General features: G+C 64.2%; 4 protein-coding genes across 6 annotated transcripts; 2 read left to right on the top strand and 2 right to left on the bottom strand.

Moving 5' to 3' along the window:
- The first annotated feature begins 909 nt into the window (after positions 1 to 909).
- On the top strand, positions 910 to 4471 carry SPATA2L (spermatogenesis associated 2 like). Its single transcript, XM_059668179.1, has 3 exons — positions 910 to 1059; positions 1313 to 1616; positions 2776 to 4471. Exons 2-3 carry the CDS (start codon positions 1314 to 1316, stop codon positions 3742 to 3744), a joined length of 1272 nt encoding a protein of 423 aa, XP_059524162.1. The 5' UTR covers positions 910 to 1059; position 1313; the 3' UTR covers positions 3745 to 4471.
- A 4-nt stretch (positions 4472 to 4475) lies between these two features.
- On the bottom strand, positions 4476 to 11162 carry CDK10 (cyclin dependent kinase 10). Of its 3 annotated transcripts, none has more exons than XM_059668181.1 (13): positions 11006 to 11162; positions 9407 to 9479; positions 8770 to 8841; positions 8133 to 8235; positions 7949 to 8030; positions 7786 to 7853; positions 7087 to 7139; positions 6861 to 6930; positions 6257 to 6316; positions 5864 to 5987; positions 5624 to 5763; positions 5303 to 5355; positions 4476 to 4998 (listed from the first exon to the last, which is right to left on the bottom strand). In XM_059668181.1, the coding sequence occupies exons 1-13, from the start codon at positions 11090 to 11092 to the stop codon at positions 4901 to 4903; spliced, it is 1083 nt and encodes a 360-aa protein (XP_059524164.1). In that variant the 5' UTR covers positions 11093 to 11162; the 3' UTR covers positions 4476 to 4900. The 3 variants fall into 3 exon arrangements, with proteins under 3 accessions (XP_059524164.1, XP_059524165.1, XP_059524167.1); XM_059668182.1 differs by having other exon boundaries at positions 5642 to 5763; XM_059668184.1 differs by lacking the exon at positions 11006 to 11162 and adding an exon at positions 9579 to 10383.
- Positions 11163 to 13058: 1896 nt separating this feature from the next.
- Positions 13059 to 16821, bottom strand: SPATA33 (spermatogenesis associated 33). The gene is made up of 5 exons (XM_059665455.1): positions 16275 to 16821; positions 15788 to 16058; positions 14836 to 14971; positions 13845 to 13975; positions 13059 to 13365 (listed from the first exon to the last, which is right to left on the bottom strand). The coding sequence occupies exons 1-5, from the start codon at positions 16468 to 16470 to the stop codon at positions 13071 to 13073; spliced, it is 1029 nt and encodes a 342-aa protein (XP_059521438.1). The 5' UTR covers positions 16471 to 16821; the 3' UTR covers positions 13059 to 13070.
- A 25-nt stretch (positions 16822 to 16846) lies between these two features.
- On the top strand, positions 16847 to 23310 carry CHMP1A (charged multivesicular body protein 1A). Its single transcript, XM_059668185.1, has 7 exons — positions 16847 to 16976; positions 18468 to 18487; positions 19083 to 19160; positions 20283 to 20429; positions 20810 to 20938; positions 21310 to 21497; positions 21949 to 23310. The coding sequence occupies exons 1-7, from the start codon at positions 16970 to 16972 to the stop codon at positions 21968 to 21970; spliced, it is 591 nt and encodes a 196-aa protein (XP_059524168.1). The 5' UTR covers positions 16847 to 16969; the 3' UTR covers positions 21971 to 23310.
- Positions 23311 to 23874: the final 564 nt, after the last annotated feature.

The raw sequence follows: 23874 nt of genomic DNA, 5'->3' as shown, positions 1-23874 counted from the left end.
CTTGCTCCCCACGCTTGTGGGCAGAGGCCTGGGCAGGACAGCACCCCCTCTACTGACCAGCAAGAGCCAGACTCCCAGAGACCGATGAGATCCTCTTTGCAGGAGTGGGACAGCCTGGGGTGGGCCCCTGGGACAGGATGCTCTGCAGGGCCTGGTGGGGAAACAGGGTTGGAGGTCACACCTGGGCAGAACACTGTTTTGTACTCCAGGTGGGAGCACATGGGGCAGTGGTACCTCCGACTCCCGGAGAGGAGAGGGCAGGTGTCTGGGCCCAGCCATAGGCAGCACCTGCCAGTGAGGGAGGACACCTCCCGCCCCCAGCACCCTGGAGGCGGGGGGGGGGGGGGGGGGCGGCAGGGCCCCAGCACAGCAGGTGCTGGTCGTGGGCGCAGTGCTAGGCTCTTTGGGAAAAGCTCTTACAGAAACAGGAACAGTGGCATTTATTGGGCCAGACCGTGCTCTAGGGCTCTGCAGGTTCGCACCAGCCACGGAGAGTGCAGTCCCTCCGCCGCGCACATATGGTGAGGGGCCTGGGTCTGAGCTCAGCAAGCCCGTGGGCACCCGGGGCGCCGTCCTGTCAGGATCCCCGTGGGCTGGAGGCCGCTGCCCACCAGCGCCCAGGACCGACGGGCCCGCACCGCCCACTCACCTCGCCGGGGAGGGCGAAGGGGCCCGCCCGCCAGAGGAGATCCCCGCCGGCGGTTCGCGAGGAACCTGCGCTCCTGCACCCTGGCCCGTCGGTCCCCTGAGCCCGGCGCCCTGCCCGGTGGGACCGCCGCTGGGACGCCCTCGTTTACCGAGTGTCCGCTGAGCTCGCAGTCCGGCTGGGGATCCGCTGTGCCCCGCGCCGGCTTCGAGGTGGACGGGCACCGCGGGGACCGGCGGGAACGGACAGGCCCCGCCCGGCCGGTGTTAGCAGAGGCGGTGGCGACTGATTCAAGGCCCGCCCCGCGCGTCACGGCCGAGGCCGGTGGGCGGAGCCGGCTCCGGGCGGAAGCGCTTTGCTGGGGGAGAGGCCGAGCTGAGCGGTGGGCGCCGGGGACCGCTGGGGACCGACAGGTAGGGGGTCGCCTGCAGCTCACGCAGAGCTACCGGGGAGGGGCCCTCTGTTCCGGGGGGACTCCGCTGGAGGGCGGGGCGGGGCGGGGCGGGGCGGGTGGGGCCCCAGGTGGGGTTGCAGTAGGTACCCGGGCCGCTCGGCCGGCGAGGACTGGGTCCCGGGCTGGACGGGTCCTGTGGGTGCTGGGTGGGGACTCTGGGCGCACAGCTGCGGGCAGGGGTCCCGGTTCCTCAGCCCGGCCCTCGCCCCCAGGATGGGCAGCAGCTCGCTGTCCGAGGACTACCGCCAGTGCCTGGAGCGCGAGCTGCGCCGCGGGCGCGCGGGCGTGTGCGGGGACCCGTCGCTGCGCGCGGTGCTCTGGCAGATCCTGGTGGAGGACTTCGACCTGCACGGGGCGCTGCAGGACGACGCGCTGGCGCTGCTCTCCGACGGCCTGTGGGGCCGCGCCGACCTGGCCCCCGCGCTGCGCGGCCTGGCCCGCGCCTTCGAGCTGCTGGAGCTGGCGGCCGTGCACCTGTACCTGCTGCCCTGGAGGAAGGAGTTCACCACCATCAAGGTGGGCGCCGGCGACGAGGATGGCGCTTTCTTGACCAGGCGTGGGGGTGAGGGGTTTCTGGGGTCCTCAGCCCCCGGTCTCGGGGCGCAGAGCGCGCTGAGGGGTCCTGCGTGTGTTGGGTCAGCTCTGGGCCGAGGGCCCCGTGGGCACGCCCAGCGCTGAGAACAGGGGGTGGGTGGGTGGAGACCACCCCAGGGTGCCTGCGTCCTGGGTGGCTCCTGCCCCTGAAAGCTTCCATCACTGCCCTCCCCAAAGCTGCCATAAAAATCCTAGGACAAGCCCACGGGAAGGACTCGAGTTTCCATGGTCGCCCTCATTCCTCCAGGATGTGGGCTGATCCCCTTGATAGAGAATGAAGCCAGGGGGGTGTGCCCTGGGAAAGCAGGCAGGGGCTGGGGGTGAGGGGGGCAGACTGGGCATGCGCCTAGCTCACCCCTGGCCCAGGTAGGGCGGTTGTGCTCGGGGCTGGCCTGGCCCCTGTAGATGAGCAGCCGCCAGCAGAAGGGGGCAGGCGCTGGTGCTTAATTCGGAAGTGCAGGGAGGTGATGATGTCACTGGGCACGTGGGCGAGTGGCCTCCACAGTTGTCATGGCAGCGGCAGCCTTTCTGGGGAGAGGAGCTCTGGAACCCACTGCTCACAGAGGACACAAGCTGGTCTGAGGTTCTAGGACTTTCATTCATCCATTCAGAGGGTAGGGTGGAGGGTGGGGGCTTGCAGGGCCAGCCCCAGGGGAGGCTAAGAGCAGAAAACAGGCCTGCCCTCGAGGCGCTCCTGGGCCTTGGTGTTGGGCAGACCTGGGGGAGGTCTGGTTCTGCCTCCTCCTGGCTGCGAGGCGCTGGCACCGCTGTGAGCTGAGGAGGGCTCATGGTCCCAGGGCTGTGGGTTTTGGAGCTGCAGAGGGATCCAGCGGGTCGCCATCCCAGCGGGTTTTCTTGTGCACACAACCCTGCCGTCCGTGAAGCACTTATCCACCTGGAGCCCGGAAGGCAGTGGATTTCTGTGTGGGGGCTCCAGTGTGTTCTGACCTCTGAACCGTTTCTTAAACTGTGGTGAGGGGGCTGCCCCAGTCGCTGGCACCAGGCTGCCATCGGAGCGGGTGTGGCCGAGTGGCCAGGGCGGAGCGCGGGCCGGGCTGCTGCTAACCGGCCTCCTTTGCAGACGTTCTCAGGGGGCTACGTGCATGTGCTGAAGGGTGCGCTGTCCGAGGACCTCCTCATCCAGAGCTTCCAGAAGATGGGCTACGCGCCCAGGGACGACCACTGCCTCACGGTGACTGCCCTGCCCCCCGCCCGCCAGCTGGTGCAGGTGGGCCTGGGCTGCTTCGCCCTGCGGCTCGAGTGTGAGATCCTGGGCGAGGTGCTGGCACGGCTGGGCACCAGTGTGCTGCCGGCCGAGGAGCTGCTGCAGGCACGGCGGGCGAGCGGGGACGTGGCCTCCTGCGTGGCCTGGCTGCAGCAGCGGCTGGCCCGCCAAGAGGAGCCGCCGCCCCTGCCCCCCCGCGGCTCCCCTGCCGTCTTCCGGGCCCAGCTGGACCTGTACCGGGACCTGCAGGAGGACTCGGACTCGGACTCGGACGATGCCAGCCTGTACGGAGGGCCCTCTCCAGGCCCAGGCTCCCCCTCCGTGGAGCCGGCCTACCGGCCTCTGCCTTGGGAGCAGAGTGCCAAACTGTGGGGCCCTCAAGGGGAGGCCTGGGAGCCCATGGAGGAGGGGGAGGCACTGCAGCGGGTCAGCAGTCCGCCCCGCAGTCCGCCCTACGGGGCCCTGGAGGAGGAGGAGCCCGAGCCCGAGGCCTTCTCCTTCCTCTCCCTGCGCCAAGAGCTGCTGAGTCGGCCCGGGGACCTGGCTGCGCCCCCAGCCCCTGGGAGCCCCAGCCCCCAGCACGTGCAGAGGCCCATCACCGAGCCCGCTGGCTACCAGGTGCACAGCTGCCTGGCCCCTGGCGTCCTGCCCACGCGCTGCTGCGACACCTGCCGCCAGCTGCACACTGCCCACTGCGCGGCCCTGCCCGCCTGCCGCCTGGGCCACGAGCTCCGCGCGCTGCTTGGCGACGCCCACCAGCGCCTGTGGCTGCAGCGCGCAGAGGTGGACACCCTGCTCTACGACAGCCCTGGGGCCCGGCCTTAGGCCCAGCCAGGCCCCTGGCCAAGGGCTTCCCCAGTGTTTCCGTGGTGCTTCTCTGCCCTTGTCCCTTCCCAGCCTCGGCCACTGCGCCCTGGACAAAAGAGCCCAGGCTCCACAGGTGGATGGGGTCTTGCCTCCCATGGAAAGTTCCTCTTACCCAGACCCCACCACACAGACCCACGCCCGACCGTGCTGCGTAGGTCTAGCCCACCTGACCGTGTCAAGGCACCCGAGCCTGTCCCCATGAAGGCCCTCCCCCTCCCCACCGTGGGCCCCATGGTCCGCCTGGAGCCCCCGATGCTCCCTGCAGTTCCGATTTGGGACATGTTGCCTCCTACCAGGTGTCCAGAGGGCTCTGCCAGGTGCGAGCTGACCTGGCCCCTCACTGTGGGTGTCACAGGCCAGCACTGGCTGGACATGTGCCCTGGTCATAGCTGTGCAGGAAGCTGGGTCATGGATGGAGGAGATGATCTGATCTCAAACTGGAGAGGCGGTGCCCGAGCTCTGGAGAGCAGGCAGCAGCAGGCAGGGGCCGATGGAGCCTGGACTGGCTGTCAGTCACTTCTGGGCACAGCCCCCAGACTTCCCATGAAGCCCACCCCAGGCCCAATGGTAAACATTTGTGCCTGCCACAGCCCTCGGTGCAGGTGCCACCCCCTGTCCGCCCCACCCCTTTCCCAGTACTTGTCACAGGACAGAACCTCCACACATTAAAGGACACAGAACCGCCTGCGTCTGTCAGGAAAGCTTTTATCTCAGTTTCTGTAGCACCAACCGTACCCTCCCCTGGGGCTCTGCCCCCAGGAGGGCATTTGCTCTGGTGTCTCCAAGTGGTCATGGCCCAGACCCAGGTCCAACCCACACCCAACCCCTCCACACACCCCTAGCCAGCAACACCCCCAAGATGAGGCCCGTGGGTGCTTCCGGAGCTGCTAGGAGCCCAGGGCGGGAAAATAGGCAGAACCTAGTAGGGCCCCAGGTGTGGCCACCACAGCTCAGGGTGCCCACATCCACATCACCAGTGCACGCCCTGCTGTTCGGGGGCAGTGGTGGGTGAGGAGGCAGGAATCAGAGCGGTCGGCTGAAGCAGCTGGTGAGTCCTGGCCGAGGGTCCAGTTGGATCTCGGGAGCCGTCAGCCCGACCAGCAGGGGCCTTGCATCAGGGCCTGCAGCGCTTGCTCTGGCTCTCAGACATGGCGGGAGCAGCCCGCTTGTTGCGGTGGTGAGGGAAGGTGGGCATGAGCTCCGGCTCACAGGCTGTGGGGAGGGGGTGTCAGCACTGGGGGCACTTGGCATTCACCTCAGGTCCCTGGAGCCCCCCTGCACCTCCCTCTGCTCCCCTATGACCTGCAGACAGTATGTGTGCCCAGTGTCCAGCGGCTGCCCATGCAGGGCCAGCAGGCCAGCTGGATGGGTCTGGGCTGGGAGTGCCCCCCACCCCCACATCACAGGCTGGGGCTTGAGTAACTCTGGGGCCGTCCCAAGCGCCCCCCTCCCCCCCCCGAAAAAGGCCACCAGCCAAGAGCTCTGCAGACGGAGCCTGAGGGTCCTGGGGACTCACGCAGGGGCTTCTCCTTGAAGTAGGAGCTCTCCAGGCAGTCCCCGGCTGTCGCCCTGGGAGACAGTATGCCGTGAGCACCCCTCGCTCAGGCTGGGCCCCCTAACAGCTGCCCGACCCGGCAGCCCTGGTTCCCATTTCCCAGCAACAGAAGGTGGGAGGGAAGGGGGCTGGGGCCCAGAAAGTGATCTGAGCGGACAGAGACCACAGAACTGGGCACCTGGCTCGCCACACGTGTCTGGAGGGACCCTTGGTGGCGGCGCGGCCTGTTCTGAGAAGCCCTCTTCGAAGGGCTGGGTGCAGTGCCCTGCCCGTGGTCAGCACCTTTTCTTGGGGTCGTACATGAAGAGCAGGTTCAGCAGGCGCAGGCCGGCCTCTGAAAGCCACGGGAACCGGTGCTTCAGGTTGTTGTAGGGCTGCTTCCGCAGGCTGTACTGGCTGACCAGCGGCAGCCGGGAGAAGCCCTGCGGATGGGAGTGGAGCTGCAGGGGCAGGCCCAGCGGGGGCAGGCCCAGCGGGGGCAGGAGGGGTGCAGGGAGGGGGAGGGCGGAGCTGGGTGCTCACCGGCCAGATGTTCTCACTGGGTGTCCCCAGCAGCTGTACGATCAGGTCCACCTGGTGGATCTCAGATGTGCCCGGGAGAAGGGGCTTGTGGGCCAGCAGCTCGGCCAAGACGCAGCCCATGGCCCTGCAGAGCAGAGCAGAGCAGTGCCTCACCTCACACACCTGTTAGCACCACCCCGACGCGGCCCTGGGACGGGCTGGAGCTCCAGAGGTCACGTGGGGGGGGCCATAGATGGGCCCAGCAGGCCTCTGGTGACTGCAGGGCAGGGCCTCCTGTGGACCTCAGCGCTGGGGGCTTCCCTTGGGGATCCCAGGCGCAGGCCACCTCCCTGAGCTGGGAGCAGATGCCAGCCCCATCGCCCCAGACGGCGCCCACACGACCTCCGCCCTCACCACATGTCGATGCTGGTGGTCTGCGTGGTGGTGCCCAGCAGCAGCTCCGGGGCTCGGTACCTGCAGACAGAAGCGCCCACCTCACGCCCGGTGCTCCTGGGCGTCCACAGGGCACAGCGAACCGGTGCAGCCCACCCACCGGCACCAGTCTTTCCGGAGCCCGAGACGTCCCGGGCGGCAGGACTGCTGACACCACCCGGCCCGCCTTCCTGGGAAGCTCCGGCCACACGAGCAGCACCTGGACACAGCTGCCCTTGCTGGACAGCTCCTGTGTGCATCCCAGGCAGCACTGGGTCCTCGGGCAGGCCTACTGTCCGCCGTCTCATAGACGGGACTGAGTAACGTGGCAGGAGGCATCCGACTCCAGTGTCTTCCCTTTAACCCTGCCCCTGAGCTGCCTCTGGAAACGCAGTGAGCAGCTATCGTCAGCCACGTGGGCCACCCGTCCTGCAGGCAGGGTAGCAACCGCCTTCCCGACACAGAGCCAGGCTGGGTGTCCCGCTGCCGGGAGCTGCCCCAGACCCAACCTCCAGTGTGTGCAGCTCAAAGGCCGACAGGGACACCCCGACGCCCCCACCAGGCACACCCCGTCCCAGGGACTCACCACAGAGTGACCACCTTGGGCGTCATTGGCTTCACGGGGACGCCATAGGCCCGGGCCAGGCCGAAATCCGCTGTGACAGGCAGGCAGGCAGGAGGGAGGGGTGTCACCCAGCGAGGGGCCAGCTCATAGCCTTCAGGGAGCTTATAAGGACAGATCTGCCCTCCCCGCCCCCCAGCAAGGCGGCAGGCGCAGGGACACCTACCTCAGAGCCAGCACCCGCACCCACCTGTCTTCACGCAACCCTTATCGGTCATGAGCAAGTTGGAAACCTTCAGGTCCCTGTGACAGAAAGGGAACGTCAGGGTCCCAGGAAGTGACCGCCACCGGTAGTCTTGTCATCATCGTGGTAACACTCGGAACGCTCTCCCACACGTCTCCTGCGTGAACTTATTAAATGAGCAGGGCAGGCAGAAAAGGCAGCTGGACACCTGAGCTCTCAAGGATCTGAGAAGTGGCAGAGCCAGGCCTCGAGCCCACATCTAACTTCCAGTCTTCCCCTGGCTCCCCGCCCAGGGCAGCACAAACTGCCCCAGGGCACAGGGAGCTGCCGCCTGCAGAGTCCTGCTCTGGGCTCAGATGGCCCCCCTTCACACCCTCCCCCCAAGTCTGGGCCTCTCCTGGCCTGTGACACAAGACCCCAGGCAGGCTCTCCACTGCGGGACTTCTCAGAGCCTTGACTTCACTCACACCATCAGAGCAGGAGGTGTTATTTTGTCCTGATGCTTCCCCAGGCGCATCAAGACAACCTCCACTGCACCGAGCCTGTCTGCTCCTGCTCCTCTCGGACCCTGGGCAGCGGCGCACTGGAAGCCGGGGTCAGTACAGGGTCAAAGCCAGTACAATGCCCAAGACTCCACCCTCCTCCAGGCTGATGCCATCCCAGCACCTGAGGCCCTGGCCCCCTCTGGCCCCCCAGAGCCCCCACCTGTGGATGATGAAGTTCTGGTGTAGGTACTGGAGACCCCGCAGCACCTGCAGCACGATGCACTTGACCTGCGCAGAGGGCCAGGAGGTCAGGGCGGGCCCTGTCGGGCACCAATGTGTTGGACAAGGACCCGTCAAGAGCCCTCAGGGCCCCACCCTCGCACCTGGGCCTCCGAGAAGGGCGTTGGCATGTTCTCCAGAAGGCTGGCCAGGTCCTGCTCACAGTAGCCCATCACCAGGAAGATGCTGGAAGAAGCAAGGGGAGCACGCAGGCCACCTCCACCTCCTCGCCGGGGGTGGGGGGCTGGCAGAGGGCGGGGCAGGGCTGTGCGAGGCCAGAACGCTCACCTCTCCAGGTGGTTCCCCACCACCACCTCCTTCAGCTCCACGATATTCGGATGGCGGAGGCGGAGGAGCAGCGTGATCTCGCGAAGGCTGCTGATGGGGACCCCTGCAACCGGACACGCTCAGCAAGCCCACCGCAGACAGGACCCCTGCACCCCGCCCTCAGCGAGCCCCGCCCTCCAGTCAGGGCCCCAGTGCTCGCTCGGGAGAACTGAGGCCGTCCTTTCTGCGTCAGATGCAAAGCAGCAGCTCTCTGCACTGACCGCTGTGAAGAACGGGCCGCTGTGAGCACCCAGAGCCCTGCCCTGGGGCAGCCAGGGAGGTGAGGGGCTGTGAGCCCTGCCCCGCAGCAGCCAGGGAGGTGAGGGGTGCGCACCGGGGCTGCCTCCGGGCCTGGGGAGGGGAAGGCCCGGTGGGGGGTGGGAGCTGAGACAGATGAGGAGGGAGACGGAGGACTGCAGCCCAGAGGGTGGGGGTGACGAGCTGGGGCCCTCACAGACCAGCCCCTTCAACTACCACACAGATGCTCCCAAAGGGCCGCCGGGCACTCTCAGTACCGGGGTCCAGTCCTCAGGGAGCCTCAGTCAACCTGCACCTTTCTGCCCCGCCCACTCTGAGCTGGTGTCCCTGCCCTGCTCACCATCCTTCTCCTTGTCCATCCGCACTTTCTTCAGGGCGACAATCTCGTCCGTCTGGGTGTCCCGGGCACGATCTGGTAGGAAATTCATGGTGGACTGCAACCCGCCCCCGAGCGCACGCCCTTGTACCACACGGCCTCTTCCTGACGCCTGGGCTCCCTTTCTCTTTGACAACCAGGAGCCCAGTTGCAACCCAACACCCGTGGCCCCACTAGACACGTGCTCCTGGGGAGTCCTCGCCTGCCTGGGCAAAGGGTGCCTAGTTATAAAGAGCTCCCTCCAAGTTTCCCCGAGTGGGTATGCAGATCACCGCTTGGAGCTCTGTTGTTACCACGTTCTCACACCAAATCAGGTACTTTATCTACAAAGAAGCCTTACTTTGCACAAAGATGGCTCCGCAGAGCACTGTGCTGCCTGTGAGATACTCAGCAGTGGGATGCACACCGGCGTCCGGCTGCTGCGAGCTCTTGGCGAGTTTTGCACTAACTACTGCAACAGGGCCACTCATGGTTACCCGGGAGCAGCCTGACGGCCATCCAGGTGGGTAATCACCTGCACAGGCTTTCATCCCGGCTCCTGCCGGCCCTGACAGCCTCTGTGGGATGGTCCCAGGCCCGGCCTCCCACCTCGGCCACTCACACACGATGCCGTAGGTGCCCTCCCCAATGCGGTTCAGCTTCTCAAACTCCTTCACGCTCCGGCACCGTCCCAGCTGTGAGAGAGAGGCTGGTAGTGCGAGGATTTGGCGGCGGATGGAACAACTGAAGACGGCTATTTCACACTTTCTTTGCACTACTGAGATCTCACTCACTGGACAGAAAGGTAACCACACGTGGGCTTGTGAGATGAGAAAAGGGGGACGAGATGCGGGGCAGGCAACGCGCCCTTCGATCCCACGGCCCAGGTGGGCCTGTCAGACAAGGTAGCCACCGGCCATCTGTGGCCAAAATTACAAGTTCCCCTCCTCAGCTGCACTAGCCGCACGGGAAGTGTTCAACGGCCTCAAGTGGCTCATGGGGACCAAACTGGACAAATCAGAAAACAGTCCCATCGCCACAGCAAGTCTAGTGCGCGGCGCCGGCCTCGGTGCGCTCCGCAGATGGCAAAGCGTCAGAAATACCGACCGGGGGTGGGGGGGGGGGAATGTGTCTGTGGCAGAGGCTCCCGCCCCTGCGCGCGGCCTCACTGCCTCCTCTGAGCTGTGAAAGGCGGCCCAGGGGCCTGCAGCCCCCGAGGGTGGCTGTTTCCCAGCCTCCCTTGCACCTGGGTGCACCCATGTGACTAGGTCCTGGCCAACCCGAGTGCTTGGCCCACCTTGTGCTAAACAGCCGCCCCTCCGGAGGGTCAGGGGAGAGGGAAGTAAACCACATTCTGGGGTCTCTGTCCTAGCGGACAGCTGGTACCCCAACACACCCTCCTAGGGGTACACCACAGGCGGGCCGAGGGCGCACTCCGCCCGGAGGCTAAGCAGCACGGGCGCCCGGGTAGGACTGGACTCCAACAGCTCCTCCCTGGCCCCCGCCTCTTCCCTGACCAAGCCTTGCCCCCAACGCGCCGCTGGCTAACGCCTGGGGGCCAAGCGGGGACTGGGGACGCCCCTCGGTGCCCGCCTCCCCCTCCTCCCCCTGACCCCCTCCGGTCCTCCCCCCTGACTGCTCCCGCCCCCGGGAAGGTGCTCCTCGGAGAGGCGGGCAGCTGCCTGAACCGCCTCCTGCTGTGCACCCGGCTGCGTCCTCATCGGGGTGCGTCTCAGCTCCCCGCGCCCAGCGCCCCGAGCCGGGGACGCGCCCGCACTGGGCGCAGCTGGGGGTGCAGCGCCCGCTCCGCCGCGGGCCGTGGGTGACCCTCCCCGGGTGCGGACGGGGCCTTTCGGGGCGCCAGGGAGACCACAGTCCCGCCGCCAGGGTCCCCCTCCTCCTCCACCAAAGGGGCGGCCATGGTGCCGGCGGCAACGGGACAGGGAGGCGGGGCCGGGCCCGCGCCCCCGAGCAAACCCTCCTCCGACACAAGGTGCTCCGGGGCGCAAAACTCTAAAAAACGCCCGTGAGGACCCCCGAGCCCGGACCGCCCCTCCTCGCCGGGGTGGGCGCCGGCTTCCGCGCCGGCCGCGAGGAACTCTGGGACTGCCGTCCCGCCCTGCCGGAAACCGCGGCGCCTTAGCGCGACACTGAGGGCCCGGGCTCGTCGGCGCCGCCCGTCCGCAGCGAGCGCGGCTCTCCCCCGAGCGCCCCGACGCACCCTGTGTTCCGGAGGCACCGTGAAGAAGCCCTCCTGGCGGACGCACTTGAGGCGGATCTGCTCCGCCTCCGGCTCCGGCTCCGCCATGCCGAGCGCGGCACCCGCTCCCCGGGGCGCAGGCGCGGACGGCTCCCTCGGCGCAGGCGCGTCCCCACTTCCGGGGCGTTGCCCCTGGCGACGGTTGCCAAGGGAACCGAGGGCATCGGAGGACCTGCACTCCCAGGACGCGCTCGGGCTCTGGAGGTTCGCGCTTCGCTGTCAACCCGGCGCCTGGCCGGGCTGGGGCGCCGAGCGACGGCGGCTGGTGGAGGAGCGGCCGCGGGGCCCGGGCTTCGGCGCTCGGAGGGCGGGCGGGCAGGGCCTGCGGGGAAGGACGGGCCCGCACGCGGCGGTGGGTCCTGGGGCCCCTGGCGCGGTGCCCGGCCCTGCCCGGCGGGCTCACTGTCCGGCTGGGGCGGGCGGACGGGGCCGCGGGGACGGCCGTCAGGAGCGCCGTGCGCGCCAGGGACCGGGAGCGGGAGGCCTGGGCTGGGGCCGCGCTGCCGGCGCTAAAGTAACGTTAACGTAAGTCAGGAACATTGTGCAACTTGGAAATTAATGCGTGGGAATCATCTTATTTCCAGTTAAACGAGCAGTTCATTCTAGCTTTTAAGTTTTCTTATATCGCAGCAGTTCCAGGAGTACAGCGCGCGTTTTATAAAAACGGGATGAGATCCCGGAGGCGCTCCCATCGCCTGGGCGGGCGGCTTCTCCGCGGGGGCACCTGTCCCGCGGGGTCAGGGTCGCTCCGTGTCGCCCGGGCGGCGTCCTGTCCCGCCTTCCGGAGGCCCCGCGGCTTCCTCCGTCTCAGCGTCTGCTCGTCGCCCTTATTTTCGCGAGTTCGTCCCGAAGCGGCCCCCCATCTGTCCTCACTCCCTGCACCTTTCCACCCAGCCCCCTGGGGCGGCCCAGCTCTTTTTCATTCATTCATAAGCTAATAATGAGGCTGGAATGAGCACCATGGTAAATAGTGTTCCGATTACTTGAGATGCTCAGGGCAGGGGTAGGAGGGTAATTTCTAGGTCATAACACAAATGTAATGGTTGCAAGAAACTTTATGGAGACGGGCAGTCGTCCTGACCCTATGGGGTCAAATCCACACTTGGATGGACTTGATTTTTCTGTATATTTAGTTGTGACAATCAGAATGCATAAACACATTGAATATAAATAGTGACACTAATAACGTATTAGTAAACGATGTCAATATGAGATTTCTCAGATTATACCAAAATTGGTTGGTTGGAAGTCAGTTGTACTATTTAATACTAAAAGAACATAGTCCTCATCAACAGAGAAATTGGAACTGTGCAGAGCCTGCTGACCGTTCCAGGAACCAAGGAAGCGAACAGTGTCACCAGACTAAATGTGAGCCCAGCCAGAGGGGCATTCTCTGCACCTGAGCACTGGTGAGGTGGGACAGTTGAGGGGTCCCCCGGTGGCCCGTCCCCATAGGGAGCCCTCACAGCCAGAAAGATGGGCAGTGCCAGCTCAGCTGTCCTCTTCCCGGGCAGCTGTGACAGGGCCACTTCCCAGGTTCCACGTGCACGGCTGCCCCCCCCCCCCTTCCACATTCTCCTTTTGGATTCTTAATGCCCTGGAGCAGCCAGGCGGGGAGCCCTTAAGCCCCCCATGGAATGCGACACCTTCAAGTTGAGAGCTCAGAGCCCCACCTTTCCACGTGCGGGGACATCTCACCACACAGCCCATGCTCCTTCACAGTGGGTGGGGGGGAGTTGAACAGAAGGGAGAGGTGCCACCTGCTGTCTGTTTGTCACTGCACAGCCAGCCAGTTCCAACGGGGGGGGGGGGGGTGATTTATTCAAACTAATTTAAGTTACTCTTGCCCTCAGCCAAGCTGCCAGCAGCCCTGGGGAAGGTGAGACCATGGTAGTCACGGGCGGGGCAGGGGGATTGTCATCTCCCAAAGGGGCACCTGCAGCTTTCCACAGGGCAGGGCGGCCCTTCTGCCATCACGGCTGAGCCTCAGAGCACAGTGAGTAAGGACAGCGACTCAGGTGGCCGTTTATTCTTTAGTCTGTAAAGCATAGGCGTCTATTGTACTGGGATTCCTGTGTCGGGCATAGGGGCCCCATTCCATCTCCTCGTGAATGGTCCTCTGCTCTTGGCTCCCGAGGGAACAGGTGAGAGTCTCATTTGAGGCCGAAGTGATGACGATCTGTGGAATGACAACTTTGTTCCTGCCTGATGTTACCTTTGCCCCGCGTTTCTCTAGAAGGAAGGAAACAGCCAGGTATTTAGTAAGTCTGCAGCGAAGCAGACGTCTGTGTGACGGCCAAAGCACAGGGACTAGATTCGTGGTTCAGGACAAAGGAACAGGTGAGGTTGGAAACAGAACTGTGCACGACGTTCCAAAGCTTCACCTAGACACCTTCCTTCCAGGATGAAAGGAGGCTTCTGCCGTCCGCAGTGGAGACCAGGCTGCCAAAGGCTCAGGCAGGAGGCAACCTCGAAAAGGCAGGTATGCCTCAGGTGAAGTTTCAGGAGCACAGTTTCCAAAGGATGCTAGCGCTGGTAACAGCTCTCTGTACAGAACTTTATCAGTCAGAACGCTGCACAAACGGACACTCCTGATGTTGGCCACATTTTCTTAACCTTGTTAAGTTTGCAAGGACTACATGAGACTTGTGAAATGCCGCGTGTGTCAAATGTTACAAAAAGCAGAAGGCCCTTCCCTGCCCGGACCCCTGGGGGTGCAGCTGGAGGCACATCCCTTCCCGCCTCCGGTAAAGCACCGCAGAGGTGTCTGCGCAGATGTGTGCGCGTCAGCAGCACTCACGGCGTCACGTCCTGCACCAGGACGGCTTGGCCGTTTACCGTGTTCCCACCACACCTCACGGGCCTAGCCACACGGGAATGAGCCCGTGAGTAATGCCCCACGACCAGCTTCTGAAGCAGGCCCTCGAGTCCCTACGGTTGACAGATGAAGGACCTGAGGCACAGGACGTTTGTCACCTGCCCGAGGCTGATGGCAGAGGGAGATGCTGGAGCCCGGGTATCCGGTCCAGAGCCCCCTCGAACTTCAACCCCGCAGACAGCCTGGATGACTGTAACCAAGGGACCACAGCCTGTACTGGGCACTTCATGTCATCCTATTCTTCATTTAGTTTCAAGTGGGGAATTTATTTTTTCACATTGTTTTATACAAGTGTTTCATATATTACAACTACTTAAAAGGTTAAGAATATTTAACTTAAAGTAATATGTGTTGATTAAGAATTGCATATGGGATGATTCTCCTTGCAGGACATTCAAGGTGGCCACTCGCAGGGCTGCTAACTGACACTGGCTTCTGCTTGACTCTGGCTGGAGGGCTCAGAGATGGGACCGCTGACTGCAGCACCTCCACCAGGGGGCAGCTCGGGGCTCCGGGCTCCAGCCCCCAGCCAGCCTTCCAATGAGCCTGTCCTGGCCCAGCCTCAGAGGTCACCTCGGCCACATTCTGATGGCTACAAGAGCGATCTAGGGAGAGGGACACGGCCACATCCAGGCGGAGGAGCGTCACGGACGCACCACGGAACTCGGAACTCGTGGAGGGCGACCTGGGCTTGTCTTGGGGAAACACCAGCAGCCGTGCATCTACCTTCACTTTGCAGCAAACCTCAGACTCCATGTCCATCCATCACACCAGTGAGACCTCAAGAATTGGGGTGTGGCTCTCAGAGACAGGACTCGCCTGTGTCCCATGGTGTTTTGAGGTGTGAACCACACAAGATAAAATGCACAGTTTGCAACTGCTCAGCTGGGTGAGTTCTCACAGCTGCACCCACCAGTGTGAGCACCCAAACACGATGCGAACGTTCCGTCGCTCCACAGCTCCCGCAGGCCCGTTCCCCGTCGGCCAGCACGCCCAGGCCAGCAGGCCCTTTGGTGTCTGTCCCATAGTAGTCGAGCTTACTTTCAATACTTGGGTGATACACAGAATTCTTGACTTGGAACTCTCCCTTTCCCTGAAGCTGTTACGGTGTTAGGTTAATTAAAGAGACTCCGACTTCCACAAGGTCTCCACCTCGCAAGTGAAAAGCAGGGGCGTGCGCCCTCGTTCCATGTTCTTCCTGGCAGACTCTCCACTCGCTCCCTGCAGGCCACCGAGGCAGACTGGCCACTCTCATTCCACGCGGCCATGTCTCTGCAGCATTGAACACTGCCGACTAATTTTCCTTTCTTTTTTAACAGCTTTATTGTGGTATAATTTACATACCATAACATTCACCTGTTTAAAGTATACACTTTTAAAAAATAAAACATACTCTTCAATGATTTTTAGCAAACTTTCAGAGGCAGGCAACCCTCGATCCAGTTTTAAGATCTCTTGTTCCCATTTGCGCCCACCCCCTTTCTCACCCTCAGCCCGGCTTCCCTCTACACATTTGCCTTTCCTGGGCGTGTCATGTAAATGGAATGATAACACCATCGTCTCTACGTGTGGCTCCTGCACCTGGTGCCCGGCTGTGGAGACTCCCTCGGGGTCCCGCGTGTCAGTAGCTTGTCCCTTGTTGCTGAGATGCCTCATTATTGGAGAAACCACACACTTCACCTTCTTTCTTGAAACTCTAGCCTCACCTTTTTTTTTAATCCCCGCTCAAGGATATGTTTATTGATTAGTTTTTAGAGAGAGGGGAAAGGTAAGAGAAAGAGAGAAACAGCGATCAGTTGCCTCCCGTACCTGAGATCAAACCTGCAACATACGTATGTGCCCTGACCGAAAATCAGACTCAAAACCTTTCAGTGTGTAGGACGACGCCCCCACCGAGACACACCGCCAGGGTGTCCATCCTCTCTCCACCCCCCTGAAATGACGGTGTGACAGGCAGTCCCCTGCCCACACCCACCCTGGACTGTGACGAAGTGGATAAACTTGCCAAGCGATTGCAGCCCTTTGTCCCACGGAGGTTCTTCTGACGCGTGACTGTGCTCCAGCCCCGGGCAGCCTTCCAAGCTGCCGGCCCAGGGCCCAGTCTCGGGGGTTGAGGGACGACAGTGCCTCCACCCGCTGGGACGGAGCGGGGAGCGCTGTGTCTGGGTGCTGAGCCCCTCCTGACTCTTAGGCGCCTATCACTTGGCAATTCCCCCAACCTTTACTGAACCTGTCCCCTCTTACACAGAGATCCTAAACCCGCCCCCCCTGTTGTCAGGGTCCCTGATCACCCCGTCCCCAGACTCCCTGAAGCTGCAACCTGGGCTCTGTCCCCTTTTGGGTGGGTCGTACCTTTGACTCCACGTGCCGGCACCTGCTGCGTGGCGGCCCCTTCCTTCCGAAAGCGGCCCTCTGCAGACTTAGAGGAAAGACTGTCCACCGACCTTTGCTTAGGCTTTGGGCCTGAGTGGGTGCACCCCATTTGCTCCTCACCTGGAATATATGGACAGTTAATTGGACGTGATTGACTGACTCTTGGGCAATGCATGCGTTCTTCTTCAGTTGCCTTCTTTGGCTCAGAATGAAGACCTGGGCGACTCCATTTCCCTAAACCGTATATTTCTATGGCAGAAAGGGTTCCCGAGGCACGGTCACCGGGACTCAGGCGCAGGACGGGGGCGCCCAGCACCCCCAGCTCCCACAGGTGCGGCCCGCTCCGGAGACGCGGGCCGGCGGCCCTTTACCTTTCCCGGGGTGTTGGCTCGGCAAAGCCTCATCGGTGAGCCCGCCGCCCCGCGGCCCAGCCCGGCCGGCACCTGCTCCTCGGCGGGCGCGCCGCGCCGGTGACTCACAAACCTCGCGGCCAGGCGGCGCGGCGCGGTCGCCACGGCAACGCCACCTCTCGCGGGACGGGCCTCCGTCCTCTCGCGAGAGGGGCCGGACGCCGGAAGTGAGGAACAACCCGGAAGTTCCCACCCGCCGCCGTTCGACGCCCCCTGGAGATTCCGTCTCAGGGCCTCTGCGAGGGCTCCGCTGCCGGCCTGGCCATGGACGGTAAGAGGCCGCCGCCCTTCGGAGCCGGGCGGGCCAGGCGGGCGCCCCAGGCCTCGTCCTCGGCCCCCAGATGCCCGTCGCCCCGGCTCCACCCCCCGGCCTCCCGATGCCCGTCGCCCCGACCTCACCCCCCGACCCCCCGACCTCACCCCCCGACCCCCCGATGCCCGTCGCTCCGACCCCGGCCCCCGATTCCCCGGCCCCCGCGCTTCGATCCCCGCTCTCCTCACCCCCAACTCCGGTCCCGGAGAGGGAGCTCGACATTTAGGGCCCCGGACAAGGAAGCAGGATTGCCCCGAACCCCGCGAAGAGAGATGGGAAAGCTCAGGCCAGCAGCCCCCGGGCGGGACCCCCTGCAGGTGGGAACATTGAGGGGCAGCCTGCGCCGCCCCCCCCCCCCCCCCAGGACACGCCGACGGAGGGGCTGCCACCTCTGCTGGGTGCTCAGGGCTGGCCCCTCTGTGACATGGGAGAGCCAGCAACCATGTCGTCTCTGTGTGAAGGAATTGAGTACAAATGGCCTCAGAAGAGGAGCCCCCCCCTGCCCCCCAACACACACTCCCTCCTCCAGGCGGTTCCCAAGGGAGCTGGTGATGTCTGTAGCCCTTTCTTCGGGGTGAGGTTTCGCCTTCACAAAGTTCTGGTCTCTCAGAGTCTGGATGAGCTAGATGGGGGTGTGGGGGGGCGGGGGCGGGCAGCGCTGGGCACCCGGCCACCTTGCTCTCCTGCTCTAAGCCCAGGGCGCCGGGTCCTAGAGCCACAGGTCTGCCCGTTCTGGTTTGAGGGCGTCTTCACGCCGAGGTGGTGCGATGAACCCTCTGAGGTTCCTCCCCGAAGAGCAGTTGAACCGCTGCCGTAGCTTTAAGACCTACCAGCGTCCGCTGGCCTTCGGGCTTCGGTGCGTCAGGAGCAAGTCCGCTGCCAAGCGGTTCGCCAAGAACACACCCGGGTCTCCTGGGCTCCTCGGTGCGGATGGCGCGGATGGTGCGGATGGCGCCGATGGCGGGGATGGCGCGGATGGCGGATGAGGCCCCTGGGCGGACTCGAAGGCTCTGCTCTCCGATGGCGGAGGAGCCGTCACCCTGCTGTTTCCATCCACTTGCTTTCAGGGAAAGAGCATCTTATAAAGAGTAGACTGTCACGCCCTCGGCCTAATGAAACCCGGAAGGAATCCCAAGGGACCTTCGCAGTTGCTTTCATTACCAGCCACCACCTTGAGTTTTCACCGGGGCCACATGCCCGCTGCCCACACACTCACCCTTGGGGTCAGCTGGCGCCATCCTGGTGTTGCCGAGAGGGACCGGAGGCTCAGGAGGCCCTGCGGCCGCCCAGGCCCTGTGTCCACCATGGGCGGGAGCCCTCGGCAGTGCCGGCCCCTCCTGTGCTTGGTCCAGCTCTGTGTGCCGGGAGGGTCCAGTGAGCCTCTCTGCTTGCTGGCAGTATTGCTCGTCACGTTTCTTAAAATCCTCAAACCGTCTCCTCTCTTTGCAGATACCCTGTTCCAGCTGAAGGTATGTACCGAAGGGCCCTGGGCCCCACCCCCGCCCTGCTGGTTGGTGAGCGGGGACGTGGGTGTGAATCGCAACCAAATGACAGGTTGTCACTTGGTGACCGCTGCCCAGGCTCAGCCCGACTGAGGACAAGGGGGTTACTGAGTTGCCTGGTGGCAGCGGAGGGCAAGGGCCACTTGGGCTCGCCCGTGAAAGAGGTGTTATCTTGAAGAAACACTTGGGCATGAGGCTCCTCCCTGATGTTCCACCGGGCTTTTAAAGCTGTGCCCTCAAGTCCTTTAACATCCCATGGAAGGCGGCCGTGTGGGCATCTGAGTGTCCTCCTGTCCGGGTGCCGTTTGCACTTCGGTGAATCCGGGGCAAGCTCTGCCGCTCTTCCCTCCGGTGCCCCTCCCCCGTAACATCCTGGTTCTGAACGACGGGGCGGCCAGCTGATGCGCGCCGGCTGCTGGTGTCGCTCGTCACCCGGGCTTTGCCACGGGCGGGAGGGCCGGTGTGGGCGGCTGCGGGCACTTGTTCACAAGCACGCGTGTGGAAGGCACCTCGTTAGGGGGGCAGGGCTTTGCCGTGTGACAGGGCTCTCGCCTCTGCTCAGTTCACAGCGAAGCAGCTGGAGAAACTGGCCAAGAAGGCGGAGAAGGACTCGAAGGCGGAGCAGGCCAAGGTGAAGAAGGTGAGGCGCTCCACTGTCCTTGCTCCTGGGTCGTCTTCCTTGTTCTTTTTTTAAAATATATTTTATTGATGTCAGAGAGGAAGGGAGAGGGAGAGAGATGGAAACTTCAGTGATGAGAGAGAAGCGTGGATCACTGCCTCCTGCTCGCCCCACACGGGATCGAGCCTGCAACCCAGGCGTGTGCCCCAACCGGGAATCGAACCATGACCTCCTGGTTCATAGGTTGACGCTTAACCCCTGAGCCACATCAGCTGGGCTCCTGGCATCTTCTCTTCGTGGCTGTGGCTTCCATGCAGGGAAGGGGAGGGGCCGCCAGCTAAGGCCACAGTGGCTCCTTTTCTGCCCCCCACCCCCAGGCATCCAGAGCAGAAAGATGAGGCATCGCCTATGCTTTTTCCTTGACTGTCCGTGCCTTTTATTAATTTCTGCCGTTCTGAACTTGATTTTTTTCTAAATGGTGTAGGAAGTGGGCTTCTGGCGGTCGCCCCTGACCCCTGCACTGAGCCCTCTTTTCCCTGCAAAGCTCGGGCACCAGAGCCCGGGCAGAGGGGAGGCAGCCCCGCTGTGGGGCGAGGACAGGGCTGGAGGCTCTCGGGGCCTCTCTAGGGAGGGACAGAAGGAAAGGCCGGAGGGGGTCTGGCTGTCCTGGTGGGGCCTCTGTGACAGCTATTGAATGGGGTGTTGGATTGGGGGACGTCTCTCCCACACTGGCTCCCAGGGCAGAGAGGGGGCCAGAGAGCCCCCTTCCCACTGCGGCTGCGTCCTCGCCTTCAGCCCTCGTGTGTGTGTGTGTGTGTGTGTGTGTGTGTGTGTGTGTGTGTGGTGGGGCGGGGGCGCGGTGAGAGGTTCGGGAGGGAGCTGAAGAGGCCCAGTGAGTCGCGGGAGTGGAGGGGTGGGGACAGGTGGCCATGTTTCCAGGGCTTTCCCGTCTAACCCACTGTGGGCTGGTCTGGGGCCCTGCCCTGGACACCCTGGCTCCTGAGCAGGCTGGGGGCCTGGGTGTCTGCATTTCCATGAAGCTCGCAGCCCTGCCGAGGTTGTGAAAGGGGCACGTCAGCAGCCACACCCCAGGCCAGGCCAGGCCAGGCCCCTGAGCAGGGTGGGCACCGCCCCACATTTCAGGCCCTGCAGCAGAAGAATGTGGAGTGTGCCCGTGTGTACGCGGAGAACGCCATTCGCAAGAAGAATGAAGGTGTGAACTGGCTGCGCATGGCGTCTCGCGTGGACGCCGTGGCCTCCAAGGTGCAGACAGCTGTGACCATGAAGGGGGTGAGTGTCTGGCCCCGGCCTCCTACCTGTGGGTGCTCCCTCTGCTGGCCACGTCCAGGGGACTAGCTGGGGCTGGAGGGGTCATGCCAGGGCCCTTTGGGTCTGCGGGGGTGGACAGGGGAGTCCCTGCACAGCAAGTGCCTGCCAAGGAGAGCATACAGCCCCGGAGCCGGGTGTCCGTGGCTCTCCCGCGTCCCCGCTGGCCTCCGTGTCCACCGGTGGCGGCGTTTCCTGGGCGCCTGCAGGGCGGCCTGTGCGGCCCGAGGGCTGCTGGCTCGGCCGAGCTGGATCTCGCTGGCCTGGGGAGAGGAGGGCTCGGGCCTGTCCCTGTGGGATGTCCCCTCCTCAGTCCTGTTGCCTCCTACTCCCTCCTGGGCCAGGTGACCAAGAACATGGCGCAGGTGACCAAAGCCCTGGACCGAGCGCTGAGCAGCATGGACCTGCAGAAGGTGTCTGCGGTGATGGACAAGTTCGAGCAGCAGGTGCAGAACCTGGACGTGCACACCTCGGTAAGTCGCCCCTTCCAGGCAGGCGGCCAGCGCGTTGGGAGGGCGGCTTGTGTGGCGGCCACACATTGCTCCCTCCCTGGCCTTAGCAGGTGTCCTCTGTGCTGAGCCCCGGCGGGGCCGCCTCCGCGTCCCTGACCCCTTGTCAGGGTCCCGACAGCACACAGTGCGAGCACAGGAGGCCTGGGCCGGGGGGCCAGCGAGCTCCCGGTGGGGTGGCCGGAAACACTCCCTGCCTGACACCCAGAGGCTGGAGAGCGTGGCAGTGGGGAGCCAGCAGGAAATGAGATGGTGGCTGTGGTGTGGCCGGGGCCCCGCGAGGCTGCGGTGGGGGCTCCCGGGCTTGGCCTGACTGCCCAGTGCCTGGCCCTCAGGTGATGGAGGACTCCATGAGCTCGGCCACCACGCTGACCACGCCACAGGAGCAGGTGGACAGCCTCATCGTGCAGATCGCAGAGGAGAACGGCCTGGAGGTGCTGGACCAGCTCAGCCAGCTGCCCGAAGGCGCGTCTGCCGTGGGCGAGAGCTCCGTGCGCAGCCAGGAGGACCAGCTGTCCCGCAGGTGGGTTCGCTCGAGCTCTGCGGCTCCCGTGAGGCAGGGGCTGGCGGCGACTGGAGGGCAGGGTGTGACATGCAGTTTCGGCGGCGGGGCCCCGGTCCTTCTGAGGAGATGCCCAGCCCAGAACCCACCCCACCCCACAGCACGATGCAGGCACCGAGGGAGGTGGCTCCTGCCCAGCTTCCTAAGTTTCTGAGTTTAAGTGAAACCCCTTCTGCATCAAGTCCTGAGCTCTCCCTGCCCCGGTTCACGTCCGCTCTGTGCATCAGGCGTGTTGCTCCCGTCCACAGCTCACAGTGCAGAGGGTTGCGCATGGCTGTTTCCAGCGCCTCTCCTGCGTGTCAGCTAGAATCGCCCTGAGAAGCCGGACTCGGGGGGGGGGGGGAGGAGGGCGGAGAGGGCGGCGGGGTGCCGAGGCCGCCTTCCCTCCTGGCAGCGCTGCTGTGCTTTGCAGGTTGGCTGCCCTGAGGAATTAGGAGCCGCGCAGGCAGCTCCAGGCCCGCGAGCCCTGCCTCTCGCCTTCGCGCCGACCCTGTAGCAGCGTCAGCCCTCACTGCTCTCCGCACTCGCCCGCCGGGCCTGGAACCCTCCTGTCCTCCCAGGCTGGGCGGCGGGTGCGTTTGCACAAACTTCTGACTTTCGTGGGTGGTTTCTGTGACTTTGGGCCAAGCAGCTGGAGGGTCTGTGGGCTCCCTCTGTGCCCCAGTCTGTGGGGATGCCCTGTGATAGCAGGTGTGCTGCTGACCAGCAGCAGTGGGGTTGGGGTCCCCTTGCCAGGCGGTACCTGGAGCCCCCCCAGCAGCGGGCAGGCCCCCCCCACCCCTAGACAGACACGGGCAAGGCCCCAGGACGTGTGGGGGACGCCCTCGAGGGCCACCCAGCAAACACGTCCCCCGCGGCCTTTGCAGAACGTCCAGGGGTGGGGTCCTGTCCCCTCCAGCCTGGTCCTGCCCTCTGCTGCTGGCTGAGCCCCTGGGGGAAGCTGGCCCCGGGTCCAGGCGTGCCCACTCTGGGGCACGTCCTCACTCTCCTGCCTGTGGAGGGCCTGGGGTGTGGGGTGACCCCTTGGAGCCCCGTCAGCCACACAATCACATCTGGTACTAAACTGCAGTGCCTCTTCCAACGGCCCCTCCTGCCTGGGCTCACACCCTTGACCTTGGAAGCCGGAGTGGCTGATAGCCCAGAGAGCCACCCTTGGGGGGAGGCCCCCCCCCCCCCCGTGGCTGCGTGTCCAGGACAGCAGCAGGTCGCCCCGATGACCTGCGAGGACGGCCAGGAGACGGCTGCACTTCCCGTTCTTCACGGTCCTGAAGTTTACTTTGTTTTCCTGAAGCTGTTTGGTTTGTTTTGTTTTTTTGTGTGTTTTGGGGTTTCTTTTTTGCCAAAATACAAGGAGCAAGCGGCAGGGGGGAGCGTTGGGTCTGCGTCCTCCTCTGTGGAGCTGCGCGGTGGGTGCGGCCAGGCCGGCTCTGCACAGCTGACCGCCGGCCAGCCCTTCCCAGAGGCTCCGCTGTCCAGTCGCCTCACACCTTCACCTTGGCTCCTGCGCTTGCTTCTTCCTGGACGTGGGAGCCGTGGTGTCCGTGCAGTGGGCGGCGTTGGGCAGCCGAAGGGGCGAGGGCTGTGGGTGAGACCTGGCGTTCTCCTGCCTTACTCCCTGGCCGTGCCCTTCGGGGCGCCCACGTCTGGGGGTTCAGAGGTTGTGGGTTTCTGGGACCCGGGTCGGGGGCGGGGAGGCCGTGGCTCATGGAAGGCAGTGGGCGTGTGTGCCCTTTTCCTAAAATGCTACTGTAAATAAAAGTTGATTGAGACATTGCTTTAGGTTTGCTTCAGTGGCTTTGGGGCTGGGGGGGGGGGTTAGGTGGGCCCCCCAGTGGCCATCCGGCCCCCCACGCAGGAGGCTGAGGGATCTGGGAGGACAGCAGGCAGGGTCCAGGGAATCGGATTCTCAGGCCCCAGACAGACAGAATCTGGGGGTTTTACCTTGAAATAATTTTAAACATAATGTGGTTGAGACTATTTCAGGACGAGTATTAAAGCCTTTCTCATGCCGCCAGGGTCCCCTCCCACCGCCTGACAGCCCCCCAGAAACAGCCCCGGCGTAGTGGGGTGATGAGCAGATACCCACACATGTCCTTTCTGGTCACTTTGGATCCTCCGGGGGAGGTGCTAGCTGGGGATGAGGCAGGGCTGTGCCATGAGACCCCCAGCTGCTCCCACGGCCTAGGGGGGTTCACGCCTCCCCCCAGGGGCTGGGGAGCGAATAGCGGCTGCCAGGTGGCTGCCAGGGTCGCGGGGCCACGCTGGGCAGGGCCGCTGAGCAGAGGAATTCCTGCCCGTCGGGTGTCCCTGTCGAGGGCACGTTCTCGGGCCTGGAGAG

This window comes from Myotis daubentonii, chromosome 15 (genome assembly GCF_963259705.1).
Source record: "Myotis daubentonii chromosome 15, mMyoDau2.1, whole genome shotgun sequence".
Taxonomy (NCBI): domain Eukaryota; kingdom Metazoa; phylum Chordata; class Mammalia; order Chiroptera; family Vespertilionidae; genus Myotis; species Myotis daubentonii.
This window is presented reverse-complemented; position numbering and strand designations above follow the sequence as displayed.

What these genes read in the sequence shown, in the direction of transcription:
- CHMP1A (XM_059668185.1), top strand. An exon ending in ATACCCTGTTCCAGCTGAAG is followed by an intron (nt 18,488 to 19,082) that starts GTATGTACCGAA and finishes GCCTCTGCTCAG; the next exon opens with TTCACAGCGAAGCAGCTGGA. An exon ending in CAGCTGTGACCATGAAGGGG is followed by an intron (nt 20,430 to 20,809) that starts GTGAGTGTCTGG and finishes CTCCTGGGCCAG; the next exon opens with GTGACCAAGAACATGGCGCA.
- SPATA33 (XM_059665455.1), bottom strand. Translation starts at nt 16,470, where the DNA reads ATGCATTGCCCAAGAGTCAGTCAATCACGTCCAATTAACTGTCCATAT. An exon ending in GCCGGCACGTGGAGTCAAAG is followed by an intron (nt 16,059 to 16,274) that starts GTACGACCCACC and finishes GCTCCGTCCCAG; the next exon opens with CGGGTGGAGGCACTGTCGTC. An exon ending in GTCGTCCTACACACTGAAAG is followed by an intron (nt 14,972 to 15,787) that starts GTTTTGAGTCTG and finishes GTATCACCCAAG; the next exon opens with TATTGAAAGTAAGCTCGACT.
- CDK10 (XM_059668181.1), bottom strand. Translation starts at nt 11,092, where the DNA reads ATGGCGGAGCCGGAGCCGGAGGCGGAGCAGATCCGCCTCAAGTGCGTC. An exon ending in GGGCACCTACGGCATCGTGT is followed by an intron (nt 8,842 to 9,406) that starts GTGAGTGGCCGA and finishes ATTTCCTACCAG; the next exon opens with ATCGTGCCCGGGACACCCAG. An exon ending in CGCCCTTCTCGGAGGCCCAG is followed by an intron (nt 7,854 to 7,948) that starts GTGCGAGGGTGG and finishes CCCTCTGCGCAG; the next exon opens with GTCAAGTGCATCGTGCTGCA.
- SPATA2L (XM_059668179.1), top strand. Translation starts at nt 1,314, where the DNA reads ATGGGCAGCAGCTCGCTGTCCGAGGACTACCGCCAGTGCCTGGAGCGC. An exon ending in AGGAGTTCACCACCATCAAG is followed by an intron (nt 1,617 to 2,775) that starts GTGGGCGCCGGC and finishes CCTCCTTTGCAG; the next exon opens with ACGTTCTCAGGGGGCTACGT.